Raw genomic sequence first — 24946 nt, 5'->3', positions numbered from 1 at the left:
GCTGTTATCTGTCCTCTTCTCTCGTGTTATCGTTTGGCAACTTAAACACCACAGTAAATTAACGGGTCCTTTCCAACGAGAGCTCCTTGGGCGTCACCATAAACGCCCTTTGGACTGTTGCGAGTCCATATTAAGCACCTCATAAATATCGTCAGGGGATAGTGGCAGCGCGTGCTTTCCACTTCCATGCTCGACAGTGCAGGGAAGGGTGCTATTGTGCCCCGTGGAACAAACACTTCTCTGCCCTTGATTGTCGTTCAGTTGCGAAAGAGTCCTGTCTCGAACTAAGGCGGGATTGAGTGATTGATTAATGCGATATAGCGTCCCTAAACACCCCTAACATGCAGCTAAATCTAAATTACACGAGCGTTTTCCCTTTTTTTTTAATTCGCCCCCATCGAAAGGCGGCCGCCGCAGCAGCAGGAATTCGAACCCGACACCTCGATCGTGCTCGACAGCGGAGCGCCATAGCCTTACCTCATGGAGATTGGGTTTAAAAGTAACTATGCAAACTCAACGAACTGCTTCGATGCTGTCACCCGGTTGCAGGCCCCGTAGCGTTTCATAACACGTCCTTTCAATCGGTGATCTTGCGCGCAAAATTAGGCAAAGAACGTAAATAAAAGAGGAAAATGAACGCATGGGTTCCGGTATTGCATCACTGTAGCAAATATATATACATATATATTTTCTCTTTAATCTACGCACGCGCTCTCCGGCGCCGCACATTTTCGTCATTCCTTCTTCCACTCCTGAGAAAAAAAAAAAAAAGATTCGGGGAGTGCGAGTGCAACCCCGCGCCGTCCCAGAACCACGCCTGCTAGCAGGACGCGCGCGCGCGCGGCACGTCTCAGAGCGGAAGCGACGGAGCAACGTCAACAACAGTCACTCCGAAGAAAGAAAGAAAGAAAGAAAGAACAGAATTACCCGAGGAGCAGCGCAAAAAGGTAAAGGAAGAAGCAGCAGCAGCATCAGAAAGGGAGAAGAAGCGTGCTGGGAAAAAGCAAAGGGCGCAATAAACGACAGGGCATACGGCGAAAGAGGAAAGAGAGCGCAGCCGAGCGAGCGGGCACTGGGTGGGGTGAAAAAAAGAAAGAAATAGAGAAAGAAAGAAACGGGGGAAGGGAGGATTTGGCTAGTAGATCGTTCGAGATGGGAGCGGAGGGGGTTCTCTCGCGCGAGAAAAGACGACGTACGTACGTACGCCGCCGCCACCTGCAAAAGATGCGTTTCAAGAAGTCGGAGCGTTCCCACGGTCGGTTCGACCAATCAGCGCCGAGCGGTCGTGCGACAGCCATTTCGGACCCCCCTCTTCTCCTTCTCTTATTCTTCAACCGCTGCTGCTGCTGCTGCGGCGATGGACCCCTGCTGCGTCTCCTCAGAACGCGAAGGAGGCAAAGAGGGCGTGGGGGTTCCGCCGAAGGGGGACCGACCGACCGAGAAGGCCGAGGAGTTTGTTTTTTTGTTGCGCGTTTTATTTTCTTTTATCTCTCCCTCTCGCTTTGTATATTTTAACCTTTCTTCGTGCGCACTTGCGTGCGTGCGTGTGCGTATTTACCGTCGTCGTCGTTTTGCGCCGTTCCGTACTTCTTTTTGCGCTTTGTTCGGCGCTGATTTTCGTCTGCTGTGGACCCTCCCGTAAACGGCTTCCTGTAAGAAAGAACGCTTCGTCTCATCCTTCTGCAACTGTCCAGCCGTTTCGTCTGTTGTCTTCTTTCTTTCTTGCTTTGCTCGAGGCCTGTGTGGGTAATATCTTTGTGTGGTTCGCTTTTTTTTTTTTTTTCGTTTACGATACGATCGCGGGTCGTCGTCATCTCCGTCGCCTCCTTTTTTCTATTGCTGCTGGCGTTGGCCTCGTTGGGGGTTAGTGGTTGTTGTTGTTTGTGTGGTCACCGCTTGTTCGGAAGAAGCAGGAGAAGGGATTGCCCAGGGCGCGAACGACCGAAGGGACGCTGCCGCGCTGACACCGTAAACTCAAGCCAAACTCACAGGGAAGGTCGTTGTAGACTTTCGTTTCAGGTTTCCTTTTTTTCCCCTCTATTACGGGTAGAAGGAAGAAAAGCGTTCGTGGCGTGGTAGCAACCGCGAAGATGGGGAGCGGTGGAGAGCTTATGGGGCGCTGCCAATTTTCGGCGGCACTTACGTCACGCGTTGCAGGTCGGTCCAGGAGACTGCAGCCCTCGCTGGACACGTGCAGTTAGGCGAGGCGACAACTATTGCTTGGTGAATAAGAGAACTTGGCGAGAGATTCTTCATTCTTGCTTTTATCAATTGAGATCACGGTGTTGGTGAAGTATATCAAGTTAAGCCACAAACTCATGGCATGTATTAAGCTTGTCCTGTTTGATGTTTTTGGGCCGCTGGTAACGTCTGGCAACGAACAGACAAATATGTGAGAGAAAATAGAAATACCCACTTCCTGATAATAAACAAGCCTTCCAAGACAGAAAAAAAAAGACAGTAAAAGAATGTAAAGGCTGGCGAGTTGGAAAGCGTCCGTATTGACATAATCATTGAAAAAGAAAGAGTGCGGGTCACATGAGTGATATTCGTCACACACTCATAGTGCAATAGAAAAAACGATGTCGTCGTAAGATAAAATAAACCTAAGGCTGGTTAACGCACCGCCCAATTCTTTGCCGATCCCCCATGGAGGGTATATGCCATTTGTGCAGAGGAACAACAACAACACCAGCGCTTGGCCCGTCTTTCCGTTGGCGTTGTCAGTTTGCGCGCTGCTGAGAAAGAAAATTAAAGCATTACATCGAATTAAGGGAATCCGAAACTATGTGATCCGTGCAATACCACCTGATATACAATCTAGTAGAATGATCTATTCGTATAATTTTGCCCCCCCCCCCTCCCCTAGCCCATAACCAAATAGCACGTACATACGCGTACCTTAAAATAACACATGGTTCCCAGTGGAGAACTCGCGCACAATACAACAAGCCCTCTGGCGCCCCCCTTCAAGAACTTATGTGTACGGGTTCCATGTAAATCTAATTATCAGCCTAACACTGTCCTGAGTGATCGTTCAGGCATCCCTACGCTCTATACGTGCAGTGAAGCCGCTGTCCGATGCTGAAATGTGGACGTGAGTTGCGGAGTACGGAACGAAAACGAATGTTTGAATCATCAGAGAAGAAACGATGGAGGCAGCAAGAGAGCGACGCTTTTTACGCACTTCAACGGAGGGAGTTGATGGCGAAAAATACGGCCTTAATTCGGTGCAACAGCTCGAGTATACGATGTAAAACGAAGCACGCCAAATATTGCCGAACCCATACGTCTTACGTGCTGCGAGGAATCCGCCTGCCTTAAATGTTTAGGAAGCCGATAACACTCAGTAGTGCCTCTTCGTGCAATGCGTCAGATACCCAATATAGACGAGACCTGTATATATGGCTTCAACTGATATAACTACACGAAGTCCAAACACCTTTGTACATCAAATGTAAATTGTAACAACTTGTTGACCTTTCTCCGAGTTGCTGCGGAGCAGAGAAAAGAGAGAAAAGCTGGAGTTCGTGAAACGCGATGAATTCCACTGTAGAATTGTTATGTGGCGAGCAAGTGATTGGAGTTGCCGCGGAGCATCCGTTCTCGAGGGTGATATAGGCACCCCGGCACATCTTGTTGACGACCCAAAGCTCGCAGCTTCATCTGCGCTGTCGTTGTCCAGGATTTCACACAGTGCCTCGGCAGCCATTGAAATATATCACGTCTTGTCCCTTCTAGAGGGCGCGTGGGGGTTACTGCTCCTTATTTCGTATTCACCAGCTGCTCGTGTGAACCATGACGTATATAGGGCAAACTGCAGATTTTTGCAAACTTTATTGAAATACGTAATACAGCCCTACGGGCGAATGAAAACCCTTTTTATAAAGATTTTAATATAAGAAAGCTTTTCCTGGGCAGCCATCACCATGTTTTAGGCCCCCAAGCCACGTTCCATGACAAAGCTTCACACACCCACATACCGGTATGCTGGCATTCCCAAGGCGGCACAGCCCGTTAGAGAACTCGCATTATTATTTCTATTGTGAAAAAAAAAAACGAAATAAAAACGTTTATGGCTACCCGGAATCATGACAGGAACCATGACCTGTTTGCTTTCCGCATGCGTTAATTCGCGCTCTTCTCCGGGTGATTCACTGCATTCATGTACACCGTGCGACGTACAGGCCGGTGCGACGCGCTCGCGTGCGCACGCGCGACCAGTTTTAAACTCGCAAGCGGATGTCGGATGAAGTAAGCGACCGCGAGCGGCAGAAGCGGCCACAGCTAGACGTGCTTTCGGAGCCGGAACTTCGGACCTAATGGATGCGCCCGGAACGGAAGCCACGCGCCAGCGACTTTCAGAGGTCCGGTTCCGAGAGAAAGGGATCAGGCGGCAACCCCACGCGACGCCACGCGTTCCCGAGAAGCGTTTACCGGAATTTCAGCCCACCAACTGGTTTTCAACTTTCGGTCTCGATGAATAGCTACGGCACGAAAACGAAGAGGAAAGAAATTCCGTAGGTTAATCCTTTTGTTAAATAAGTTTGCCATAACCTGAATATGCGGGAAAAGGACATTCCCTTACCGCCATAAGCACAGAGCGGTAACGTACTGCGGAGGGCTTGATCCTGCCAAGGGATAGTCTTAAATGGCAGCTCACTTTATACAAGTCAACTAATTAGACACTCTAAATAGACGTCGAACATCGACACTGTAATAGCTTCGCATGTGACGCTTCTATTGATGATTTTCACGTCACGTCACCGACCAAGCTTATCATCGTGCCGGTGCACTAGCATGGCGGCTTCGACGACGTCAGTGCAAGCCATCTATGGAGGCCCATACTTATCCTTATCCCGCATCTCCAGATAGGCATCTAGTAGTCTAAATATTCTTATGATCTAATATTTGGTATTGCGATCGGGCAGCCTGCAGCTTCGTTGAAGCCACGTTCTCATTTTGACAACATCGAGTCAGGCAGTACGGATATAAATGCTCAAGGATGACGTAAGGTCATTACGTAGAAACAGCACGCACTAGGCTCACGCGACGGACCAAATCCCAGATTCAACACGCTGACGGAATTCATCAACAGGATAGCAAGACCTTCACGCTCGCTAAGATTGCTTCGAACTGTGTCACTCTCTGTTTATTTGCTTATATGTGGCGGTATATGTAACCACGCCTGATGTAGAATGCACCCCGGGATGTAGAAGATGTGGCCGGAACACTATCATGACCAACATGGCGCAGCGCTTGCAGCGCCTTTACAAGGTGATGCTGCATTTTGTATCAGGCAATTGGCGCCGCAACCACCGCAGCCGTCCACACGGGCACAAATAAGCCGCAGATGGGCTCTTGGCACCAGCAGCACCTTGGCTAGGTCCGCTGCTCCCATGAGTCACCGAGCGCGCAAGGAGAGCAACTCCTCTTTTATCTTCCCCTTCCATTTACCGTTGCTCCCGGCAGCTGGCGGTCAATACACGAAAGCGTGTGCCTATCGCTTTCCAATAGCACCCTTGCACCGACTGAGATGCCCCGATGGTGATGGCTGAGGGGAGGTTAAGAAACCAAGTGCGTAAAACGAAAACACCAAATGATCCGAGCACGCCTTCTGTTTCTTCGGCTACCTCTCCCTCGCGAGAAGGAAACAACGTACACACGCATATACGGTCGCGTACAAACACGCACAGAAAAGAAAGCGAGCAAAGAAACAAGAGCGACCGGCGAAGAAAGTGATTGGGGCAAAGGCTGCTTCCCCCTCAGCGCCACACGTCACGAGAGCGCGGCACATAAAGAACGAAAGAAGAACGCCAAAGCATCGAGACATGACGAAGGAGGAGGCAGCGATGGAGTGCAGGGGGGGGGGGGGGGGGTGCAAGCCAGTCTAGCAGCGGCACGCGCGCGCATAGCAGCAGACGAGGCTCGGCTGGCTGGCTGCACCGCGGTGAGAGTGAGAGGTGGTTAGAATGTGCCGAAACCTTGCGCGGCTGGCAGCCGCAGCGACGGCAGCAGCAGCAGCAATAACCCTCGCAGCAGCAAACAGCAGAAGCAGCAGCAATAAGCAATGCCAGCGGCGGCGGCCGCCGCCTGCCACGGTGTTCTCTATCGTTCTTTCTTCGGAGCAGCGCGCTCCCTCAACCTCCTCCTCCTCCTCAACAGGCGCGCGCGCGCGCGCGCTCGCGCCAGGAGAAACGCCTGAGTGTGGGAACGCAGCGTCTAGCCGATTCTCACACGGCGGCGGCGGCCGCCGGGGTCCTCTCAAGGGCGAGGAGGAGGCCGCCTAGCAGCGAGCGACGCCGCCGGTGCACGCATCGTTGACCTCAAGTATAAATGCGTAGTGCGGTGGAATGGAAATCGGCTCTGGCCTCCCTCCTTCCTCCACCCCCCCCCCCCCTCCTTTTCTGGAGACTCAGAAGCAAAAAGAACAAGAAGCGCTGGAAAGAGGCTTCGGAGGGCCGAAGGCAGCGACGGGGGTGATATCTGGAGGAAGAAGAAGAGAACCGGGCAGCGCAGGCGAGGAGGGGTGTGCGCGTCGGCGCGCGTTGTGCGCGCGCGCGCGCGCCAGCTCACGTCGCGCTCTTCTTTTTCGGCGGCGCTCCTTCTCCGGCTCCTCCTCGGCTCCGAAAGGCGGAACTCCTGGCAGCCAGCGCTGCCGAGCGTGGCGGCTCGCGGCTGTGTCGGGTCGCGCCGGGCCGGCCTGCGTGCGTGCGTGGCCGGCTGGCGCGACGCGCGCGAGACTCCGTTCCCACGCTCGATGCCAGGCCGCCGCTGCCTAGTCACCCCCCCTCTCTCCCCCTCCTTTCTTCAATCCCCCCCGCGCCTCCTCCCTCGTCGTCGGCGGCGGCCGCTGCATGTGCGCTGTTGCTGAGAAAAGGGGGTACGAGTAATAGGAGTTGGGTCCTCCGGGAGGGACAGGACACACGGCACGCTCTCTTCTCCGAGCTCGGCGGCGGTGGTGGAGAGAGGACCGCCTACCTGCCAGCCTGCGAGCCGCGACATCGCGCACCGCGCATTCCGTTACCGTCGGCGCTGGCTCGGTGCTCGCGGCTTGCGCCCCCTCCACACACACACAACCCCCCTGCCACCCCTCCTGCTGCGCAGCAATAACACCCTCGCCGCCGCCGGTGCAGCAGCGGCCGCCGCTGCTGCTGGAGTGAGTTTGTCGTCGCCGCCGGCTGCTGCTGTTCGGTCGCGCAGCAGTGTTGTGGTGCGCTCGCTCTCCCGAGCTGGATCTGACGAGCGGTGTCAGAATGGTGGCTTCGCCGCCACCCCTACTGCCGGCTGTGTCGCAACAGCAGCATCAGCAGCAACCGCCGCAGCAGCGGTACGGACTCCCGCCAGCACCACCGTCGCCCCTGCTTCCGCCGCCGCCTCCGGCGTCGAGCATGGCCAACGCCACCGTCACCAACGGGCCGTCGTCGACCGAGCGTCCCACACCGTCCAGGGCCAGCGAGATACGGCGGGTGAGTAGCGGAGCCCACCCCCGCGGCCACTTGTGCGTTTTCCTTTCCTTTCGGCGCCGGTGGGAGTGATGATCTCGCTCCGGCGCGTGGCGCGAAGCGCGTGCTAGCGGCGGCGCCGCCCCGCCCCCTCAGCGGTCAGCTGATGATGGACACCGATCGATCGGCGCCCGCCGTTCAACTTGCTCGCGCTATCATCTCTCGCTCTCGCGTTTTTGCTGGCTGTTTGCTCCTCTTTCGGTTTCAATCTCGGCTTCCCTCGCAGAACGCGTGCTCGTGTAGGTCACGCTGCTAATAGGGCGGGAGTCGAGCGCGCCGTTTGAAGAGGGCGCGTGGTGTTTGCGCTATCGCGGGTGACAGCGTAGAACCCGTGACAGTGGCTCTGCTGGCGTTCTTCCGATTTCTGTACTTCATTGTAGTTTTGCTTTCGTTTTCGATGTATCTTTTACTCAGCCTCGTTGCGCGCCCCTTAGTTCTTGCACAGTGCGGGATACCACTGATCACGAATTGCGTTGCAAGGTTTCCTGCATCGCCAACTCGTCTGAAACGTCAACTCGTCGCGTCCGTTGTCCAGGTCATCGTACCATCTTTTCGACTACATTTGGCTGTCGGTATCGAAATAGTTTTTCAATTCTCGTCGTGTGGTGTGAAATGTCGCCGGCCAGAACTTTGTCAGAAGTATTCTTTAAACGCTTCGCGGGAAGAACTGCGAGAATCAAAGTGCCACCTATCATAGGACCGCGTACAGAGATCACCTTAACGAAGTATAAACTCGGTATGTGTGGGTTTCGCATGCACTTGTGGTCGTACGTACCGTAAACTTTATCAGCAATTTATTATTTTTTTCTCTGCAAAAAATTGACGAGTGAGAATTATGTCATCTGACAGACCCCTCGTAAACTTCACGCACATCTCTTATGTGCCTTAACCCAAAACATTCCGCTTTGTCAAATTGCTACTTCGGCCACTTATTCGTTTATTGAGCGTTATCGCTCGTCGCCGCCTGCAGCTGACGACACGTTCAGCCGAACGACGACTTGCGCCATCTACCGCGCACAGCAGAAACACGCGTTTTGTAGCGGGAAGTTTGAAACTCGCAAGCTCGAATTTGCGCTCGTATTTCGTAACGATCCATTTCTTCTTGCATTCTTCTCGACCTTGGTAGTTGTCTCGGACGTCACTGAGTCATTGTCAATTGAAAGATCGGCAACTGAGCAACCCTGATGATAAAAATGTGTGGAAAATGAAACGTATCGTTACAATATATAGCTCTTGCTCTTTATTTGCGCGCTTGCGAGGCGTAAACCTTTTTCATTTGCTCATGTTTTCCATATATTAACCTCTACAGGCATCCGGGACGTTATGCTGAAGGGTCACGTTGAAGTAACTCGCTTTATGGCATAAGTGTGACAAATCCTCGGCGCATTCATTCACCTCCCTGCTTGCGAAGCTTCGTCTGCTTGCAAATCTTCTCAATTAAAACAGTATAGGCGGCGCTACCATCGTCATCACGACTGGCACAGCGATGTCTCGGTCACGCCGTGCGATCCTCAACATGGACCAACCAGCGCAGTTAAGCCTACTTCTTCGTTAGAATATTTTTCCCCCTTCTTTTTTCGCTTGCACGGAATGCGATCTCCGTGGTGTCACGCTCTGCAGCTTGTGTGTTACATCTCAATCCGGTTGAAACCAGGCTTAAGAAAGAAGAAAGAAAGCAGGAAAAGACCGAGCCTGTAGTTTCCCCGCACATGACAGAGAGACCTTCTCGTGACCTTCGCGAGAGAAGGCATATAATAGGCCTCGTTTTGACGAAGAGGCGTTGTGAATCGCTACACAGAACGAACATGTGGCGCTCACGTGACTGCGACCAATGCAGCTCGACGAACATCGGCTGTTTTCTGTGCGTCTTCCACGCAGCCAGCAGGTTTCACACTGTACGGCCATAAAGAACGGACCGTGCTCGACCGGAGGCTCATGTAACAAATCGCGCTGCAGCGACTGCGGCTGCAAGCGATGGAAAAAAAAAAAAAAAAAGGATGCTCGCGTTTTATGACACCGCCGGCGAACTTGTGAATTGTATCACATCCGTCGTCATTTATATATATGGTGAGGTGTTCGCGGGATGGCTGTGCTAGTTGTTTCGGGAAACGCTTTGCAGGGGACGCTTAAGAAGCTCGAACATTAAGCTAAGCAGTATTCGTAAATAACGCTTCTGCAGTGTCATAGCGGTCAGGGCTCTCGGAGGGTGCTTGGGAAGCCGAACAAGGGGCGACGCGCTATTCTGAAGTTCCCGACTCCGGACCTGGAGTAAAACAAATGTTCGTCTATCTGTCTGAAGCTTCCGGACACCACTCGCCGTGGACACCACTCGTCATGGATTTCTACAGCAAATACTCTGGTTTAGTTATAACTGTTCATGCGTGTATGCAGGGCTACACAAAATTCTAAAGGTATCGCCTGATGAAGGCACCGCCTAAAGGTACCGCGTGTAATCAAGCCTTCAACCACTTGGTGATGAGCAGAACGATATACGTATAATCACTGAATGTATATTATACAAAGTGGGCTTTTTTTTCTGGGGACAATACAGATTTCTTATAAAATGACCATAAGCGCAGCGAACGTGGTGTTTCTGCAGACAAAGAGTTCCTAGGCGAGGCGGACATTATGCATTACCTCTAATAACGTGACCTTCGGAAGACTAATTAAGAAATATTTATCAATTAAATTTTTATTAGTGCCTTAGGGGCACCTGAAATGGCGAATTGGAAGGCAGTCACATTTTAATGCACACTCAGTTTTCTTTATTAAAATTTTTTTTTTCAAATCTTGAAAGTCGCACCTAATTCGAGATATTTGTCGTCGAATTTCAACGGTAAATCCAGGCAATACCGAAACCGAGCTCCGCGGGAGCACAGATAAGGCGACCCCGCTATCGTATCAGGCCGAAACACCCTGTGACGACAAGCGCGAGGAAGTAGGAAACCGAACGCTCTCGGCCAGTCGCGGCAGCTACTGATACGGCGTGCTCTTTGCTTGGCAAGCATGTGCGGCTGTGTGTCGGGTCAGGATTTGCCGCGGCATTCGATCATTCAAACTTCACCTCGCACTTCTTTACGGGGCGTTACCGACGTGCTGCCTCCAAATTTTCCATTTAGACAACTGCCTCCAACGGCACTGGCACTGGGATCACAGTTAATCTGTGAATTTTTTGTTACTTAGTCTTCCGAAGCTCACGTTATTAGCGGCAAAGTACGTCTGGCTCGCCAGGGAACTCGTCTGCGAAAACGCCACGTTCGCTGTGCCCATTACTTTTTATAAAAAACTTTACGCTACAACGCCGAAATGTGGACGTAATCACAGAAGCAGAAAATATGTGAAAGAGGAAGTGCTAAAAAACAAATAAATTATGCGATAGAGCACCGCAATAGCACGTGATAAGCAGTCGGGATCATAGCACGTGATCACAGCTGTGAGCTGTGACTATACCGATCATAACGCCGTGGTCATCGATGTAAATGATGACGTAAGGCCTTCGCAGAATAGCGCACGCGTATGGATGATTCTAGGATTAATGTTTCTTTGCATTTATGGTTAAATACACGACGTGAGCCAGATTTCAGAGTTTGGAGCTCTGTTTGTAGGCCGTTAGTACGCATGTGCATCGAAAGTTCCTTGGTATACGCTGATGTCGGTGTGTGGTTTGGTTTCAATTAAGAGCAAGTTTCGTTTCCACAGCTACGCCCTGCATCATCGATTCCGGAGAGTTCTGCTCTATTGCCTATATGCTTTAGCTGCTTTGCTAAAATGATTCAGGACTGCGAGAGCTAGAGGAAGTGCACTGTGGAACCAAACACACGGGCCGTCTTATCTGCGCCCAGCCGGCGTCTCAGCGCTTCCGCGTCACGCCGCTCAGCATTGCCGCATGCAGGCACCGATATCGTCTGCTATCGAGATGGCAAGCAGACGACGCTGTGAAATGACACAGCGTGATGGAAGTTATCGAATTTGGAGCTATCTATGGTCGGTTGTCCACGCATCCAATTCCATAGCAAGCTCTTTTCCAAAGCAGCTCTGGCTTCCTGCCTCCGCATTATTAGGGTGTTAACTCCGTGCTTGGCGTGCTCACAGCTGCAGAACAACACCTCGTAACTCGCACAGCGCCGTGCGCATTTTAGTTATGTCGACGAACAGGGCCGCGCTTTGCGAACCACCGTCCGGGTGGAAATCGAAATCGGCGAAAGATGTGGATCAACGCCATAGCTCTGTTTCGCTCGTTACGCGCAGACCACTTGTCCTTTAGCAACGTCTTTGGAGTACAGTGCGCGGTTAACTGTGCGTATAGGAATATTATGTAGAGCAGTTTTGCATGAAGTAGTGCGTGCACTGCTCTGGCGACTAATCGGCCGGTTATATATATACACGCATGGCTGCGCTCTGCGTAATCCTGCGCAGTGGTTATGCTAGCTACGTCTTTTCCTTGGAAGTAATTAGCGACCTCATTCTCGTTTCGGACCGTTTCCCGTGCAGTGATTATGACAACGCTTCTACAAAACAGTCCGCGAAGGATTGTTTGATTTATTCGTCCTTTTTCGCGTTGTAGAGAGCTCTACTGATCAGTTCACTTTCTTTCTTCTTTTTCGAAAGAAAATGATAAGAAAACAGCGCTGCCTGCAGTGCTAAATTTACAGAACTTCCGCGTTCCCGGTCATAAAACAACGTGCGCGTTCGCCTGCATATGAGCGGGTGAGCAAGGCTAAACGAAGTTGGAAGTGTATATATGTAAGCTGCACGTTCGTTAACAAAACCGGCACTGTCACTCATAGTGGAAATCGGGATGCAGTTGTGCTGCTTGAGGCCTAGGCTTTTAAAAGTGGAAAAGGAAAGGAGAATTAAATATTCGGTGGAAACTGTGCTCGTCGACAACCCAAGAATTTAGTACAAGCTCAGCCCACTAAATCGCACTGCACCTATACCATCTCTGCATCTGCACTCCAACACACTCCACGTCACAAGGTCAGAAAAGATGCAAAAGAGACGAGTGAAATAATTCACAGTGACGTACGTACTTCGTCATAAAGACAATGACAGCGTCTGCCCGGTAAAGTACTCGAGTGTTTACGAATAAAAGATTAAGCGATGCGTTCTAAACTTCACGAAAGACTCCGAAACTTTCAGACACTTCCGCACGAAAACGTTCAAAATAGAATAGGGAAGTCAGTGACGTCACGCTGGCGTAACCGGCGCCCCAGTTTGGCGCTAAATTCAATATCGGTAGTCTTGCCTTCTTTTCGTGGCGCTAACGGTCAACATTTTCGAGCATTCATGGAATAAATAAATAAATAAATAAATAAATTCGTAACCCTCTAGTTCGGCTCTTCTCACAGCCCTACTGTTTGTGGGACGTTAAAGTCCTCGAATGAATGAATGAATGAATCAATCAATCAATCAATGAAGACCCATACACACTTGTTTAGCTGTCTATTACTCCTTGCTGCAAACCGTGCGAAATAATAATAATAATAATAATAATAATAATAATAATAATAATAATAATAATAATAATAATAATAATAATAATAAAGAACTGAAAATTGTTGTTTGTGCCAGTGTGTTCAGTGTTGCGTTTCGGCGTCTCTTCATATTTGAGGAAAACATTTTTAGACGCGATGCAGGGAGAAGCTGCTGCAGCACCTTTGTTCTAAGAATGCGCTCCTGCAGAACAAAGCTTAGCTTCGATGACCTTGCGACAGCGCCTGCGCATTCGGAACGAAAAAAAAAAAAAAAGAAAGAGAAGAGGCAGCTGGATTGTAACCTTCACAGTGTCGCATTCAGTCTGACATCACATAGCAGCTGAGCGTGACGTGTGGAGAAGAAAAGCTGGCGTGCGCGTGGCTGTTAGGGCGCTTCGGTGTTTTTGTTATATTAGCATGACTCGCCACGTGAGCACGAAAGCGAACTCCTGGCATTTCGATATCACGTCAGAGGACAAACAGGCAGCCTTCTCGCTCGTCGCGTCGCGTGTTTGTGTACGTGAAAGTAGAGACGTCGCCACTGTGCAGGCGTTGGACAGGTAGGGGGGAGGGGAAGGGCGAGGGGGGAGGCAGGGTGTTTGTTGCACGGTGACGAGACGGCAGAGGACGCGAGGCGCATTGCGTTGTGGGGCTCAGCGCCGTTGGTATTTAACCGCACGCGCCAAATACACGTGCGCTTTTCGTTTTCTTCTTGGGCGCCGCAAGGAGTCAAGTTGCCATAAGTCACGCGTTACCTGCGCGCACGTGTTGATGTATTGTCTTTCCGAGCAGCAATGTCGGAGGACGCATGCGCGACGTCTGCGACCTCGCAGGGAAACAATATGAAAACGATAACCGATTGCCATGGACGGTATATATAACCTTGCTAATAAACTCGTCGGATAGGCTCTGCAATACCATCATTACGATTGATTGATTGATTGATTAGTTGATTGATTTATGAGGCTTACCATTCCGAAGGCACACCCGACCTATGGAAGCGAAGGTGTAGTGGTCTCTCCGAATGAACTTTGACCACCTGGGTGTTCTTTATTATCGTTCGCCTAAGCAACGAGCCTCTTTTGCGTACCGTTTGTTTCGAAACGTCGCCCTATATAGGATGCGCAAATCCTTCAAAGTTAGGCAAGCTACGAATCAATCAAACAAGCAAACAAACAGCCTACTTATTTTACAAACAGCCTCTTCTATCAACCAACCTCTTTACTCCAAATTAACGTAATTTTAGTTTTGATATGCGAAAGCGTCAAATGGCCCGTTGAGCCGGCGATTGTGTGTAGCAGCGAAGCGGCATCTAAGTTTACATTGGCTGCGACGCCACGTCACGAGCGCGCCTCGTGACGCAGGCTCGCGCTTGCTGGCTCGATCGGGCCTCGAAAGAGCAGAGCGGGCGAAAGGGAACACCGGCTGCCGCGGTATTGCGTGAGGGGAGAGGGCTCCGCCGCGACGCCACGTCACCCTCGCTTTCGGAAGCCCGTGTTATCCGCGCGTTCCTTGACCGCGCAAGCGCACGACTGCGTTCTAACTGCGCCTCGGTAAGGCCAAATCGAAACGCGCTCGCTTGCTCGCAAGTAGTTCAGAACTCGAAGGACCGCTCAGCGGCGTTCAATTGGACATTATCAGAACTCATAAGAAGTGCTTAAAACATCTTCGGATTTTTTAAAGAGCTATTTAGCAGTTTTAACGGGTTTAGTGTTTATCTTTAGTGTCCCTTTGAGGTTATGCATTGAACGCTGACCATGTCGTCCAAGACGGCGGTCGCACTCACCGTCGCGGCTCGTTGACCCGGCTGCGATGAACGCGAGGACGCGGCGATCGTGGGAACGCAGGGAGCGGTGATCGGGGGCAAGCCGCTATCGTTTCAATCTCGCATCGCGCGCATATTAACGAACTCGCGGCCCATCGAAGGGGTGATCGCGGCGCCACGGTGTCGGCGCCGTTATTTATAAACATCTGCTCCGTGAGGGAAGAGAGCGAGTAAGTGGAGGAGAGAGCCGTGAACTGCAAGGGTGCGGCGGCGCCAACACGTACACCCGCGCGCGGGCGGTTATAGAACAAGTTGGAGCTTGTTGGTACGGTTTCGCGGTTTCGCGGTTTTAAAAGTTAAGCGTAGAAAACACGGACGCAAGAGATCCAAAGAGACAGAAGTTCACAGGAAGATGGAGAGTTGAAGTGCGACCGGTCGACAGCAGGTCGAACGAGGAATGTCGCCGAAGCCAATGTTTTGACAGGAGGATTTGTCTTCCTTCGGGCAGCGCAACTGCTCCGTGAAACCTCGAGTGCGGCTGTAAATTTGGCTGCAAAGCAAGGTTGCCAATTGATTACTTCTGGTACTCGGAAGCTGCAAGAATTTTCGTCTAAAGCTGGGCTACATTTGTGGCTACTTCAGCTATCGAAATCAAGTCCCATAGTGCAATGTTGCCAATAACTGTGGGATCATTTGGCTGCAGCCTGGCTACTTTCCTGGCTACCTCGATCGTGTGTGTAGTCTGTAAGCCACTGGCGGAATCAGTGAAAGGACACCGATTTCCCCCACACCCGAGACATGCCGGCACTTCTGACTCATGGCCTGGTCTTGGTACACATCTTGTGCAGAAAATTCTAGCGTTGACGAAACTGAGCGCGCGGGGTTTCCTGACAGTCGAGCGTGGCTTTGTGGGGCTAAACAGAACCATTCAGTTGCATTCCGACATCCTGGGTGTCGGAAGCATATCGAAGGGAGATCCTATAACAAATCGCGTTCCATACGATTACGCGTTAGCTTGTACTGTATACAGCCTCCGCGCAGTACCTAATCTGAACACGCCTTTTCGTTTCCTCTGCGGATGGCGCTTGGGATTTCTCGTTTGACTGCCTCGAAAGCTTGAAAGCGTTGGACTGCCTTGGAATGCCTTCGATGCTCGCCCCCTATACAGCTTGCGTTAGTTAGAACTAAGCTGCTACACATATATGCGTATATATTTGTTCGGGTTCGAAGTCTGACGGCGGTTGTGTATACAATGCACTCATTCTCTAGATGGACCAGCGATTATTCGCGCTTCAGCGCCGCACGTGAAAGGCCGAACGCTGTGCCCCACTGGAAGTCGCACGCTCGGGTTGGGTGCTCGAACCGAAAGCTAAGGGAAGAAGGACGGCGACCGTTTCAAGGCACTGCAGATCCTGACGATTATTTGCGCTGCACGACGCACTTCCACGCGCAGTCGCCAATCGGACACATAATCTCGTGTTGGGCTCCGTGTATCTCCGTTTTGTATGCACCCGCCGTATATCCTCCTCGGTGAAACACATCTGAAAGGCCTCACGTTTGCGCGTCGTTTTTCTTTTCGTTTTCGACGGCAGTTTTCTCCGCTCTGTTGGCATCTGGCCCGGGAAGCTTTTCGCTAACTCTGCAGTGTTGCTCTTTTATGCGTTTTGGCTGCGTTGCAGAGACCGCGAACTGCCTTGACTCTTCGGAGCTCTAGTTGCCCTCATCGACAATCCCCGAGCGTGATTGGTTTCGTGTATCACTTTGGGCACAGGGCCTGTGTGAGAGCGAGAAAGGAATCGATGAAACTTAATTACGTGCCAGGCTGATTTGCTGTGTACTGTAGAGAACCGATTTGGGATCTCGTTAGTTATGACACATGACGTATCTCTAGGCTCACGGCGTCGTGATTGACGGCGTCGCACTTTCGAACGCGCCGCGTCTGGCGTGCTTCGAAGTCTTGCTTTGTCATCGAGATGAAGCAATCGCACGCAGTATAAAAAACCCGTAAACGGGAGAAATTTATGTGAACTTCTCTATCACAGCGCTGGTACATAATAGAGCAGGCATCGATTACTCGGAGTTCCGACGGTAAGCGCTTATTTTTTCGACGCGGTTGCAGCCGCGGGTACTATCATTGAATCAGATTGAGTGTGCCCTCAAGTACACTGCGTACAATACGGTGTATACATACACACTTGATGCGTGCCTGTCTGTGTCTTTCATCACGCTTTCGCTCTCTTTCGGTGCTCTTTGATCACTGTGTATATATTTTTTTGTAACGTGTTGTTAATTATTGTCATTGGACCGATAGTATTGAGTCAATAAGGCTGATTGGTGCAGTAAATTGGGATTCTCAACACCTTCGAGGCACAACTGGTCTCCACGATATTGTAATAAAGTTTATTCTCTTAACGCTTAAGGTCTCCCTGTACTCGTGATTAGGGTAGAGAAGTGGGGGTGGAGGTAGGGCTCCCATTTATACATGGCCTGGTCAATATGTTTATGTGCGTGTGTATATAACTTGGGGAAAAATGAGTATCAAATAAGCTGCGTGGAAAATTTAGCGAATTCTCTCGTAGTTCGTTGTACTGGACGTCACTCTTGCAGAACCTATCGTTATGGGTTACGAGCCCCCTCATAACGTTTGCAGGGGGGGGGGCATTCCCCCCCCCCCCTCTTTCGAAGAATCCCTGACTTAGGAGAAGGAGGAGGTGTTACGTTCGCTAGAGAGAGACGTTCAAGGTGTTGTCTCTTATAACGAGCCCATGCATAATAACGAACGATATTCCTCTCACTGTCTGTGTTGCAGGCCACCAAGCCCATAATGGAAAAACGGCGGCGGGCCAGGATCAACCAGTGCCTCACCGAACTCAAGGCGCTCATCCTGGATGCGCTCAACAAGGATGTGAGTGTCGCACCTTTGTTCGAGTTGTGCAGTGTGTGACGCGTGCGTGCGTGCGTGTTTGTTTGTGTGCGCATTTCTTAGGTGCATGTATTTCTTGTTGGGCTAGCTGGTGATATTAGACGAGGGGCGCAATTTGACACACATGCACAGAGCAAGACAGACGGCCCACAAGGACCGTGGATGTAGGAACGCTTGTCTTTTCTGTACTTCTCTGTCTATGCGTGTAAATTTCATGATTACGTTGCCCTGAGCACTGGCGAAGAAGTTACAAAGAAGGGAACGAAGACATTATTTTTCCTAGTGCAAAAACTCAGCGCAATGTAATCATGAACGTGCACCATCGAGCCCCTTTCATTGCTTTACCTAATGTGTCACTTTGCGCCTCTCTTCTAATAGTAATTGTGTGTGTGTGTGTGTGTGTGTGTGTGTGTGTGTGTGTGTGTGTGTGTGTGTGTGTGTGTGTGTGTGTGTGTGTGTGTGTGTGTTTGGAGAGAGAGAGGGTGAGGGAGGGAGAGGGGAGGGAGGGGCAGCGTCATTCATTTTGCAAGATTCAGTGCTCCATGGTCTAGCAAGCACAACTGAGTTAGGTGCTCTGTGTCTGTACGAAACGGCTATAGGGAGTAACGAGGAAATCGCAAATAATGAACAGGTGGGCTCGACAGAATGGCACCATTTCTAGAACGTTTCATATGCGCGAATGCGACGTTGCAAGGATAGAAAGAAATCTCCCACACACAAACAACAAGAATGAATTAATGAATGCTCGGCGAACCAACAACTGTCGGGATAAGCACAAGCAGAGTCCTTGACGCTCCCAACGAGCACCATACATTATATTTAATCTCATCTAGAGAGCTGCCATCAAGGGAGTCCCACTGTGTGAACGGAATTCGCACACAATACTGTCGGGTCCCGATTTCTGCGCTGTGTATATGAAACGTAATTATCCACCCGCATTTACCGAAGACGCTGCGGCCCTCTGTGTCCTGTCTCGATCGCCTGTGCATAGCAGTTGTATTCTATAGTGACAAGTGACTAAGCGACATCGCATAAAATTCAACGAGGCCTCACTCTTCGTATCGCCTTTGCGCAGCCGTCACGTCACTCGAAGCTGGAGAAAGCGGACATCCTGGAGATGACCGTGCGCCACTTGCAGAACGTCCAGCGTCACCAAGTTGCAGGTTGGTTGCTGTATTTTATAGTAATACACGATCGCCTAACCGGGCCTGCTGTTGTCAAATTTTTCCGGCATTTGTCATTTTCCGAGCCGTTTTATTATTCATATGACCGGTTTGCGTGTAATCTCAAGACTGGATGGCGCGATATTAAGACTCGTTAACTATAATAGGTGAGATGAACAGGTAGATAGCAAAATCTTTTCAGGGTACACAGTCAAAAACCCGAGAGCTGTCACCTTAACGGCTGTAGGATCCTCGCCTCGCCTATATGTCGCATAAAAAAAAAGGGGGGGGGGGGGGGGGGTTCTGCTGCATTCTGGTCACTTTGTCGCCCTAACATTGTCCACGAGTATGGCCAGAAGCACGGCCGCTGGATCTTTTTTTATCCAGCGGCCGTGCCATACTTTGGGCACTGGTAGGTTATATTCTTCAGAGCACAGAAAACTTGAGACTGGCGTCCTCGGTCGTTTGCATGCTCTCTCGTAGCCGGCCTCGTCTCTCCTGCACCCAGAAACGTTTATGTATGTTATTTAACCCAACTGACCGCGCTATACACAACCGCAGCGTAGGCAGTTATTAGCATACGATAATTGTCACCATGTAAAATCATTGACTGCGCGATCAATAGCGGTTTGAGTCGACTGTTTCACAGAGCACTTTGTGACCGCGTATCGTTGCTCCTCGTTCTTCTCTGCAGCCGCTCTGTCCACGGACCCGGTGGTGATGGGCAAGTTCCGCGCGGGCTTCGCCGAGTGCGCCACCGAGGTCAGCCGCTACGTGTCGCGACTCGAAGGGGTCGAACCGTCCCTGCGCCAGCGGCTAGTCGGCCACCTCACGTCGTGCGTGAACGGCTTCAACGGCACCTCGGCGGGCGGACCCACGTCGCCCCTGGGAGGCGTCGCGCCGGGCCTACTGATTTCCCCGCTCAGCGTCCAGATCCCCACCCTGGGAGACCTGCACGGCGTCGGGCACTCCGGCCCCCTCGCTGCGGCTGCGGTAGGAGCGGGCGGAGCTCCGGGACGCCTTCAGCTCGGAGGTCTTCCCCTCATCCCCAGCAGGCTGCCCAACGGTGACCTGGCGTTCGTGTTGCCGACCGTCGCGGCGACGGCTTCCGGCGGCGGCGCCGCCGTGTCGGCAAACAGCGCCGCCGTCGCCGCCGCCGCTGCTGCGGCGGCTGCTGCTGGGACGCCACCGTCGTGGGGACCTCCGACGCCGACGAACACGTCGACGCCGACGTCGCCGCACCCTCCTCGGTCACCGAGTCCCGCGAGCAGCTTCGGCGGCAGCCCCCTGTGCAGCCCCATGGGCAGCGACGTGGGCAGCGAGGACGCCTCGTCGTGCGACGCCCAGTCGATGCTACAGAGGTCGCCCCCCTGCTTCTCGCCGCCGCCTTCGGCGGCCCTCGACGACCTGGCCACGATGCATCGGCCGCCCTTCTTCCGCGACGTCATCCTGCGCGGTCTCGAGGCAACGGCCGCGGCGACGCAGTACCGGGAAGAGATGCAGCAGCGGGAGCACTCGCAGAATGAGGATGACGAAGACGACGAACATGGCAGGGCCGGGGACGACAGCGTCTGGAGGCCCTGGTAGTCAGCTTCGTGAAGTGCCTTTTGTGTACAGAACTAAGTTGCTGTTTATGTTGAAAGAACTTGGCGTTCGTTGAAAAGTTTGTTGACTACGGAATCGATGCCCTAGGGAGGGGTGTGGAGGGGAGGGGGGTTAAGAGCAGCGGGAAGAGCAACGATTCTTGAGGGCAAGAAACAGAAGATGCTGTGCCACGGATCATGTTACGCACGAGGCCGATAAGCAAGGTGAAAGTCAGTGACATGCGTTTTATCTGGCCTGGCAGTATACAGTCTTTGTCAAAAGTTTCGAAACATCTCCGTGAGCGAGATTTGTCACTGGATTTAGCCGAAGGGTTCGCGTGGCAGGTCTAGCTCTCCGAGACTGAAGAGAGTTACCAACGATGTCCTCTTCAATATGTGGGGTCTTCGGAGCAAAGAAAGTTTTCAAGGGCTCCTATAGACGTTTGACGCGATGTCTGTTGAAGCGCGGAGCGCTCCGAAACTTTTGACAGTCTGTATGTATAGCGTTGATCATTTGCAGTTTTACGAAGCACAATAATAGTGTACCAAATGTCGAAGGCTTGAAGCGAATCTCGTTCACTAGTCCCAGGCTGGTCGCCGCTGTTTTCAACGCTTATACATTTGTTCTACCCTTATACAGGGTTCTGTGGAATGAATCTCGGGAAGTAGAGTAAGAGGAAAATGGAAAAGGCGAAGCATTTCTTAAGCATTTCTAAGAAGCATACGCTGCTTAAAGGCAGCACGTTTTGAGATCAGCTGGAACTTTAAAGACATCTTGCCATTATATTATGAGGCCTCTTTAGGGCAGCTCTATAGAGAAGATGTGCCTTCACAATGATTCACGTGACAGTACCTACATATTGTCGTGTGACACTGACGTGTATAGGAACAATCGCTGTAGGAATATTTTACCTACGAGGACAAATTCTTTTAAAATGGAACTTGGTGTCTGCCATATGAACCCCCAGTAGGAAATGCCACCTTTAAACCAAAACGTCTCGTGAACCTAAACAGTGCTACACATATGGACAAGTGTGCGGCTTAATTAAGTGAACTGCCATGGTCGAAAAGGTTTAGCGTTAACAAGGTCGACATCGCTTGGTTGTCTTACGGAAGATGTTTGGTTACTATGATGGTGCTCGTTTTGCTCATCGCATCGATTTGCTTCTGACGCGCCGTTTATATCAAATATATTTATTCACTGAATGCAAAATGATTATTGCAGAAAAAGAAATTCTGAGTAGCGAGACTGCATATGAAAGCTGGGTTGGAGCATCTTGTATAAACTTGTGGTACCCCGCTCGCTTGACCTAATTGACTGCCCTTGCGGTTACCTTGTCATGATTGTGGCCTTCTTTTGTTACATGCGCTCTAGCTACACGTGTTGTAAAGCACTTCTTGTTTCTTGTTGCACGACTCGGATCTCACCACATCGACTTGGCACCATACACGAGGCTATTTTTGTATAAAGCGATGTTACAGGAGAGTGTGATAAATGTTTTCGTTTGTACATAGATGCTGCGGCAACCACCACAGTGTGCCTTACTGCTGTACATACGTCCATTTATTTACGCGAGCCACGTTCCTCGCATCTTTTTTGTCTGTGTTTGTGTACTTTTTCATCGAATCTCATTGCACGGTTTTGTTGACATCATGTCTTCCGGTGTTAGAAGGGACATGCATTTAAAACAAACGGTGCCTTCATGTTTCGCAGGATATCCCGGTTTCGCCAGTTGTTTCGTTAAACGGACGAAGAATCTTGATGTACAGTCCTTTTCAGAAGTTAATCGGCCATTGTAGCCGTTTCCAGGGCAGCTGCCTGAAATTTTTTGGGGCGTGGCTTCCGTACGCCCCTCACACCCTTTAGCTAAGGAGGCAAAACACAGAAATTCTCAAACCACAACCTCCGATATCGATCGGCGTGCGACTGATCTTGGAGGCCGTGCTTATTCTTCTAGCGCTTAAGAGATGATCAGATGGCCACCGCTATTTGGAGAGTTGATGACGTAATTATGTTTTCTAGCGACAGCTTACTGCTGCCTTGAATGAGCCCTGGTCTCGCAATCGGTGATCTGAGAACTGTTGAAAACGCCTGTACACGCATGATTGCTTCTTGTTTGAGAATACGCTGAGCAGTTTTCTCTATGCAGTTAAACGGTGCGTTTGAGTTTTTGTGTATACATTGCGGCCCTCTGGTATGTATAGGATGTTGCTAATTATGTTGTCTATGTGTATTTTCATTGACCTTTGCCTTTGACCAAGGGAATCTAAAGGGACCCGAGAGAGGAATATTTCGTTGCATTAGTAAATTGCATTTCCAGGATGACCAAGAAACTCACTTTTATACCGTGAGCGGAGAGATTACTAAGTCAGAAAATACGCGAGTATGAAAAAAGAGTAGAATCTAAGTATTTGCGCCGATGAAATTAATACAGTTTTTAAAGACTACTTCACAGGTCTAACCTGAACACGCTTAGTGGCTCTATTTTTACTGTCCTCTCAGAAGGCTGCAATTTAAAACAAGATATACCGTAACCAAATTACGATTATGGCCTCACTTCAATGTAGCTTGACGTCATGAGGTATACCGTACGTGCGAGAACCGCAACAGCGTGAAATGACTGTTTACCAGACGACGAACTCTAAATTGTTGTGTTTGATAGCGCCGTTCCATTATTGTTTAGGAATGCGATGGACGCTGCACACGTGCTATTCAATGAACGCATGTTAAACATGTGAACTGTACATACAATTACCTCACTTTCGAGTCTGCTGGACCAAGTTCGGTAGCTTGTTACATATACTGCATGCTACGTATGCTGTCTTCCACTGTGCCAGTTCGTTTTTTCTCGATAGTTCTGTACAAAGTACGTGCCTTCTTCTCGATGCCTTGATCTCGAAAACGTGTATTGTTGGGAAAGAGACCTACTGCCTTTTTTTGCTCAAGTGCCAATAAAAAAAAGTATTTTTTTTTTCACATTGATTTGGTTGAGACTGTTGTATCTGGACACCAGGCAAGGGGTTGCAGAATACTTTATTGTTATCTTGGCGCTCGTAGGCTCGAACCAACAACTCGGCATAGCACACTGTGCTAGAATTTATAGGCAAGTAATCATGTGCGGCGAATGGAATACTTTAGAGATTTCGAGTAGGTATGCAGTACGCCTTATTGCATACTGGATGACCTCCCAAAATCCACATCATTCGCCACCTTTAGGTCAAATTGAAACACCCATTTGAAATGTTGACGATAGACGTTATTGCCTGGTGCTTTCCTGGGCATCGTCTTTTGGGATGACAACATGAGTGCGTAAACGCGATATACAGATTTACAGGGGTGGTCAAAAGTTTCCAGGCCACTGGCTTACGCGAACACGTTGACTTTATGCCCTGTGGTGTGTCATGCATCGGATGATAAGAGCCCCAAGGTTTTTGTGAAGAGGGTAAGGGACACTGTTTATCACCACCCATAGCTTCCGACTGCCAAAATTAATCAAGGGGCCGCGCCGCACCACTGGCTTTAGAGTGAACGTGTTCGCGCAAGCTCTGGTTTGCAAACTTTTGACCACCCCTGTACAAGTACGATGGGTATAGTCTAAACTGCAGACATTAACCTCGTCGACGGCTTGACGTGCTGCTCCAGGGAGAAACAGCTGAATATTGACTGGACGTTATAGACTCCATGCACTTGCACTCACACCAGATGATGGGATGCGCACGTGTACTCGGCCATCTACAAAGTCTCATTCACTGCGTGGCTCTCGCAAATGTTAGAAGTGACGTGATAGTAGTTCGTTTCGTGGGAAATGTCTTTTTTCAGTGGCGTCAAACCCACCGCGATGAGGTTGCCTAGGCTTCGGGCAGCGTCGCCTCCGGTCGCTTTTCACCAATCCAGCCCATTTATTATTGCGATAACAAATATATGGATACTCCAGGCGAATTTCCGCCGTCGCCGTGACGTTTCGTATAAAGTCCAAGTGCGATAGCATCGCGAACACGCGCCTTATGCTGTGGATGCGTGCGAAAGCTTGCGAGGGTGAGCCGAGAAGGATGGTGACTTGATGCGGCGGTGTCTTCTCGCGCTCGCAAGGAGGGGGGGGGGTAGGAGGGGAGAGTTGTGTACGCTGCAGAAGGGGGAGGGGAGGCAGGCTAGTGCCACACTTCGCTCCGTTTGCAACGTGCCGCATGAGACAGATGGTCCGCGCCAGCCAATATGTTGGAGGCAGTCTGCGCTGGGGTCGAAGGTTAGCGGACCTGAGATAGCTGATGGCTTCGTGTGCGCTGTTTTCGCGCGCGCCTAGTTCGCTTCGAAGCGAGATGCAGCACGAAGGGCAGCACGCCAGCGTTCTGACAGGAGTGTCCGCGGTCGTCGACTGAGATGTGTTCGCGTGCGTCTGTGCGCGCGTTACAACGTGCTTGTTAATTTAGTAAGCCAATGTTTACAGTAGTTTATGTAGTGATAAAACGATAACGTTAGTTCATATAGCTGTCTAACAATTGCTATCGCAATCAGTGCTTCACCTCTCGGGCAAA

The 24946-nt window shown here is 50.7% G+C and overlaps 1 protein-coding gene across 1 annotated transcript; it reads left to right on the top strand.

The window, feature by feature from the left end:
- Window positions 1-6536: 6536 nt before the first annotated feature.
- LOC119446420 (transcription factor HES-1-A) lies at window positions 6537-23396 on the top strand. The gene is made up of 4 exons (XM_037710844.2): window positions 6537-7469; window positions 17554-17649; window positions 18743-18830; window positions 19525-23396. Exons 1-4 carry the CDS (start codon window positions 7257-7259, stop codon window positions 20415-20417), a joined length of 1290 nt encoding a protein of 429 aa, XP_037566772.1. The 5' UTR covers window positions 6537-7256; the 3' UTR covers window positions 20418-23396.
- Window positions 23397-24946: the final 1550 nt, after the last annotated feature.

This window comes from Dermacentor silvarum, chromosome 3 (genome assembly GCF_013339745.2).
Source record: "Dermacentor silvarum isolate Dsil-2018 chromosome 3, BIME_Dsil_1.4, whole genome shotgun sequence".
NCBI lineage: Eukaryota > Metazoa > Arthropoda > Arachnida > Ixodida > Ixodidae > Dermacentor > Dermacentor silvarum.
This window is presented reverse-complemented; position numbering and strand designations above follow the sequence as displayed.

What these genes read in the sequence shown, in the direction of transcription:
- LOC119446420 (XM_037710844.2), top strand. Translation starts at nt 7,257, where the DNA reads ATGGTGGCTTCGCCGCCACCCCTACTGCCGGCTGTGTCGCAACAGCAG. An exon ending in GGGCCAGCGAGATACGGCGG is followed by an intron (nt 7,470 to 17,553) that starts GTGAGTAGCGGA and finishes TCTGTGTTGCAG; the next exon opens with GCCACCAAGCCCATAATGGA. An exon ending in CCAGCGTCACCAAGTTGCAG is followed by an intron (nt 18,831 to 19,524) that starts GTTGGTTGCTGT and finishes TCTTCTCTGCAG; the next exon opens with CCGCTCTGTCCACGGACCCG.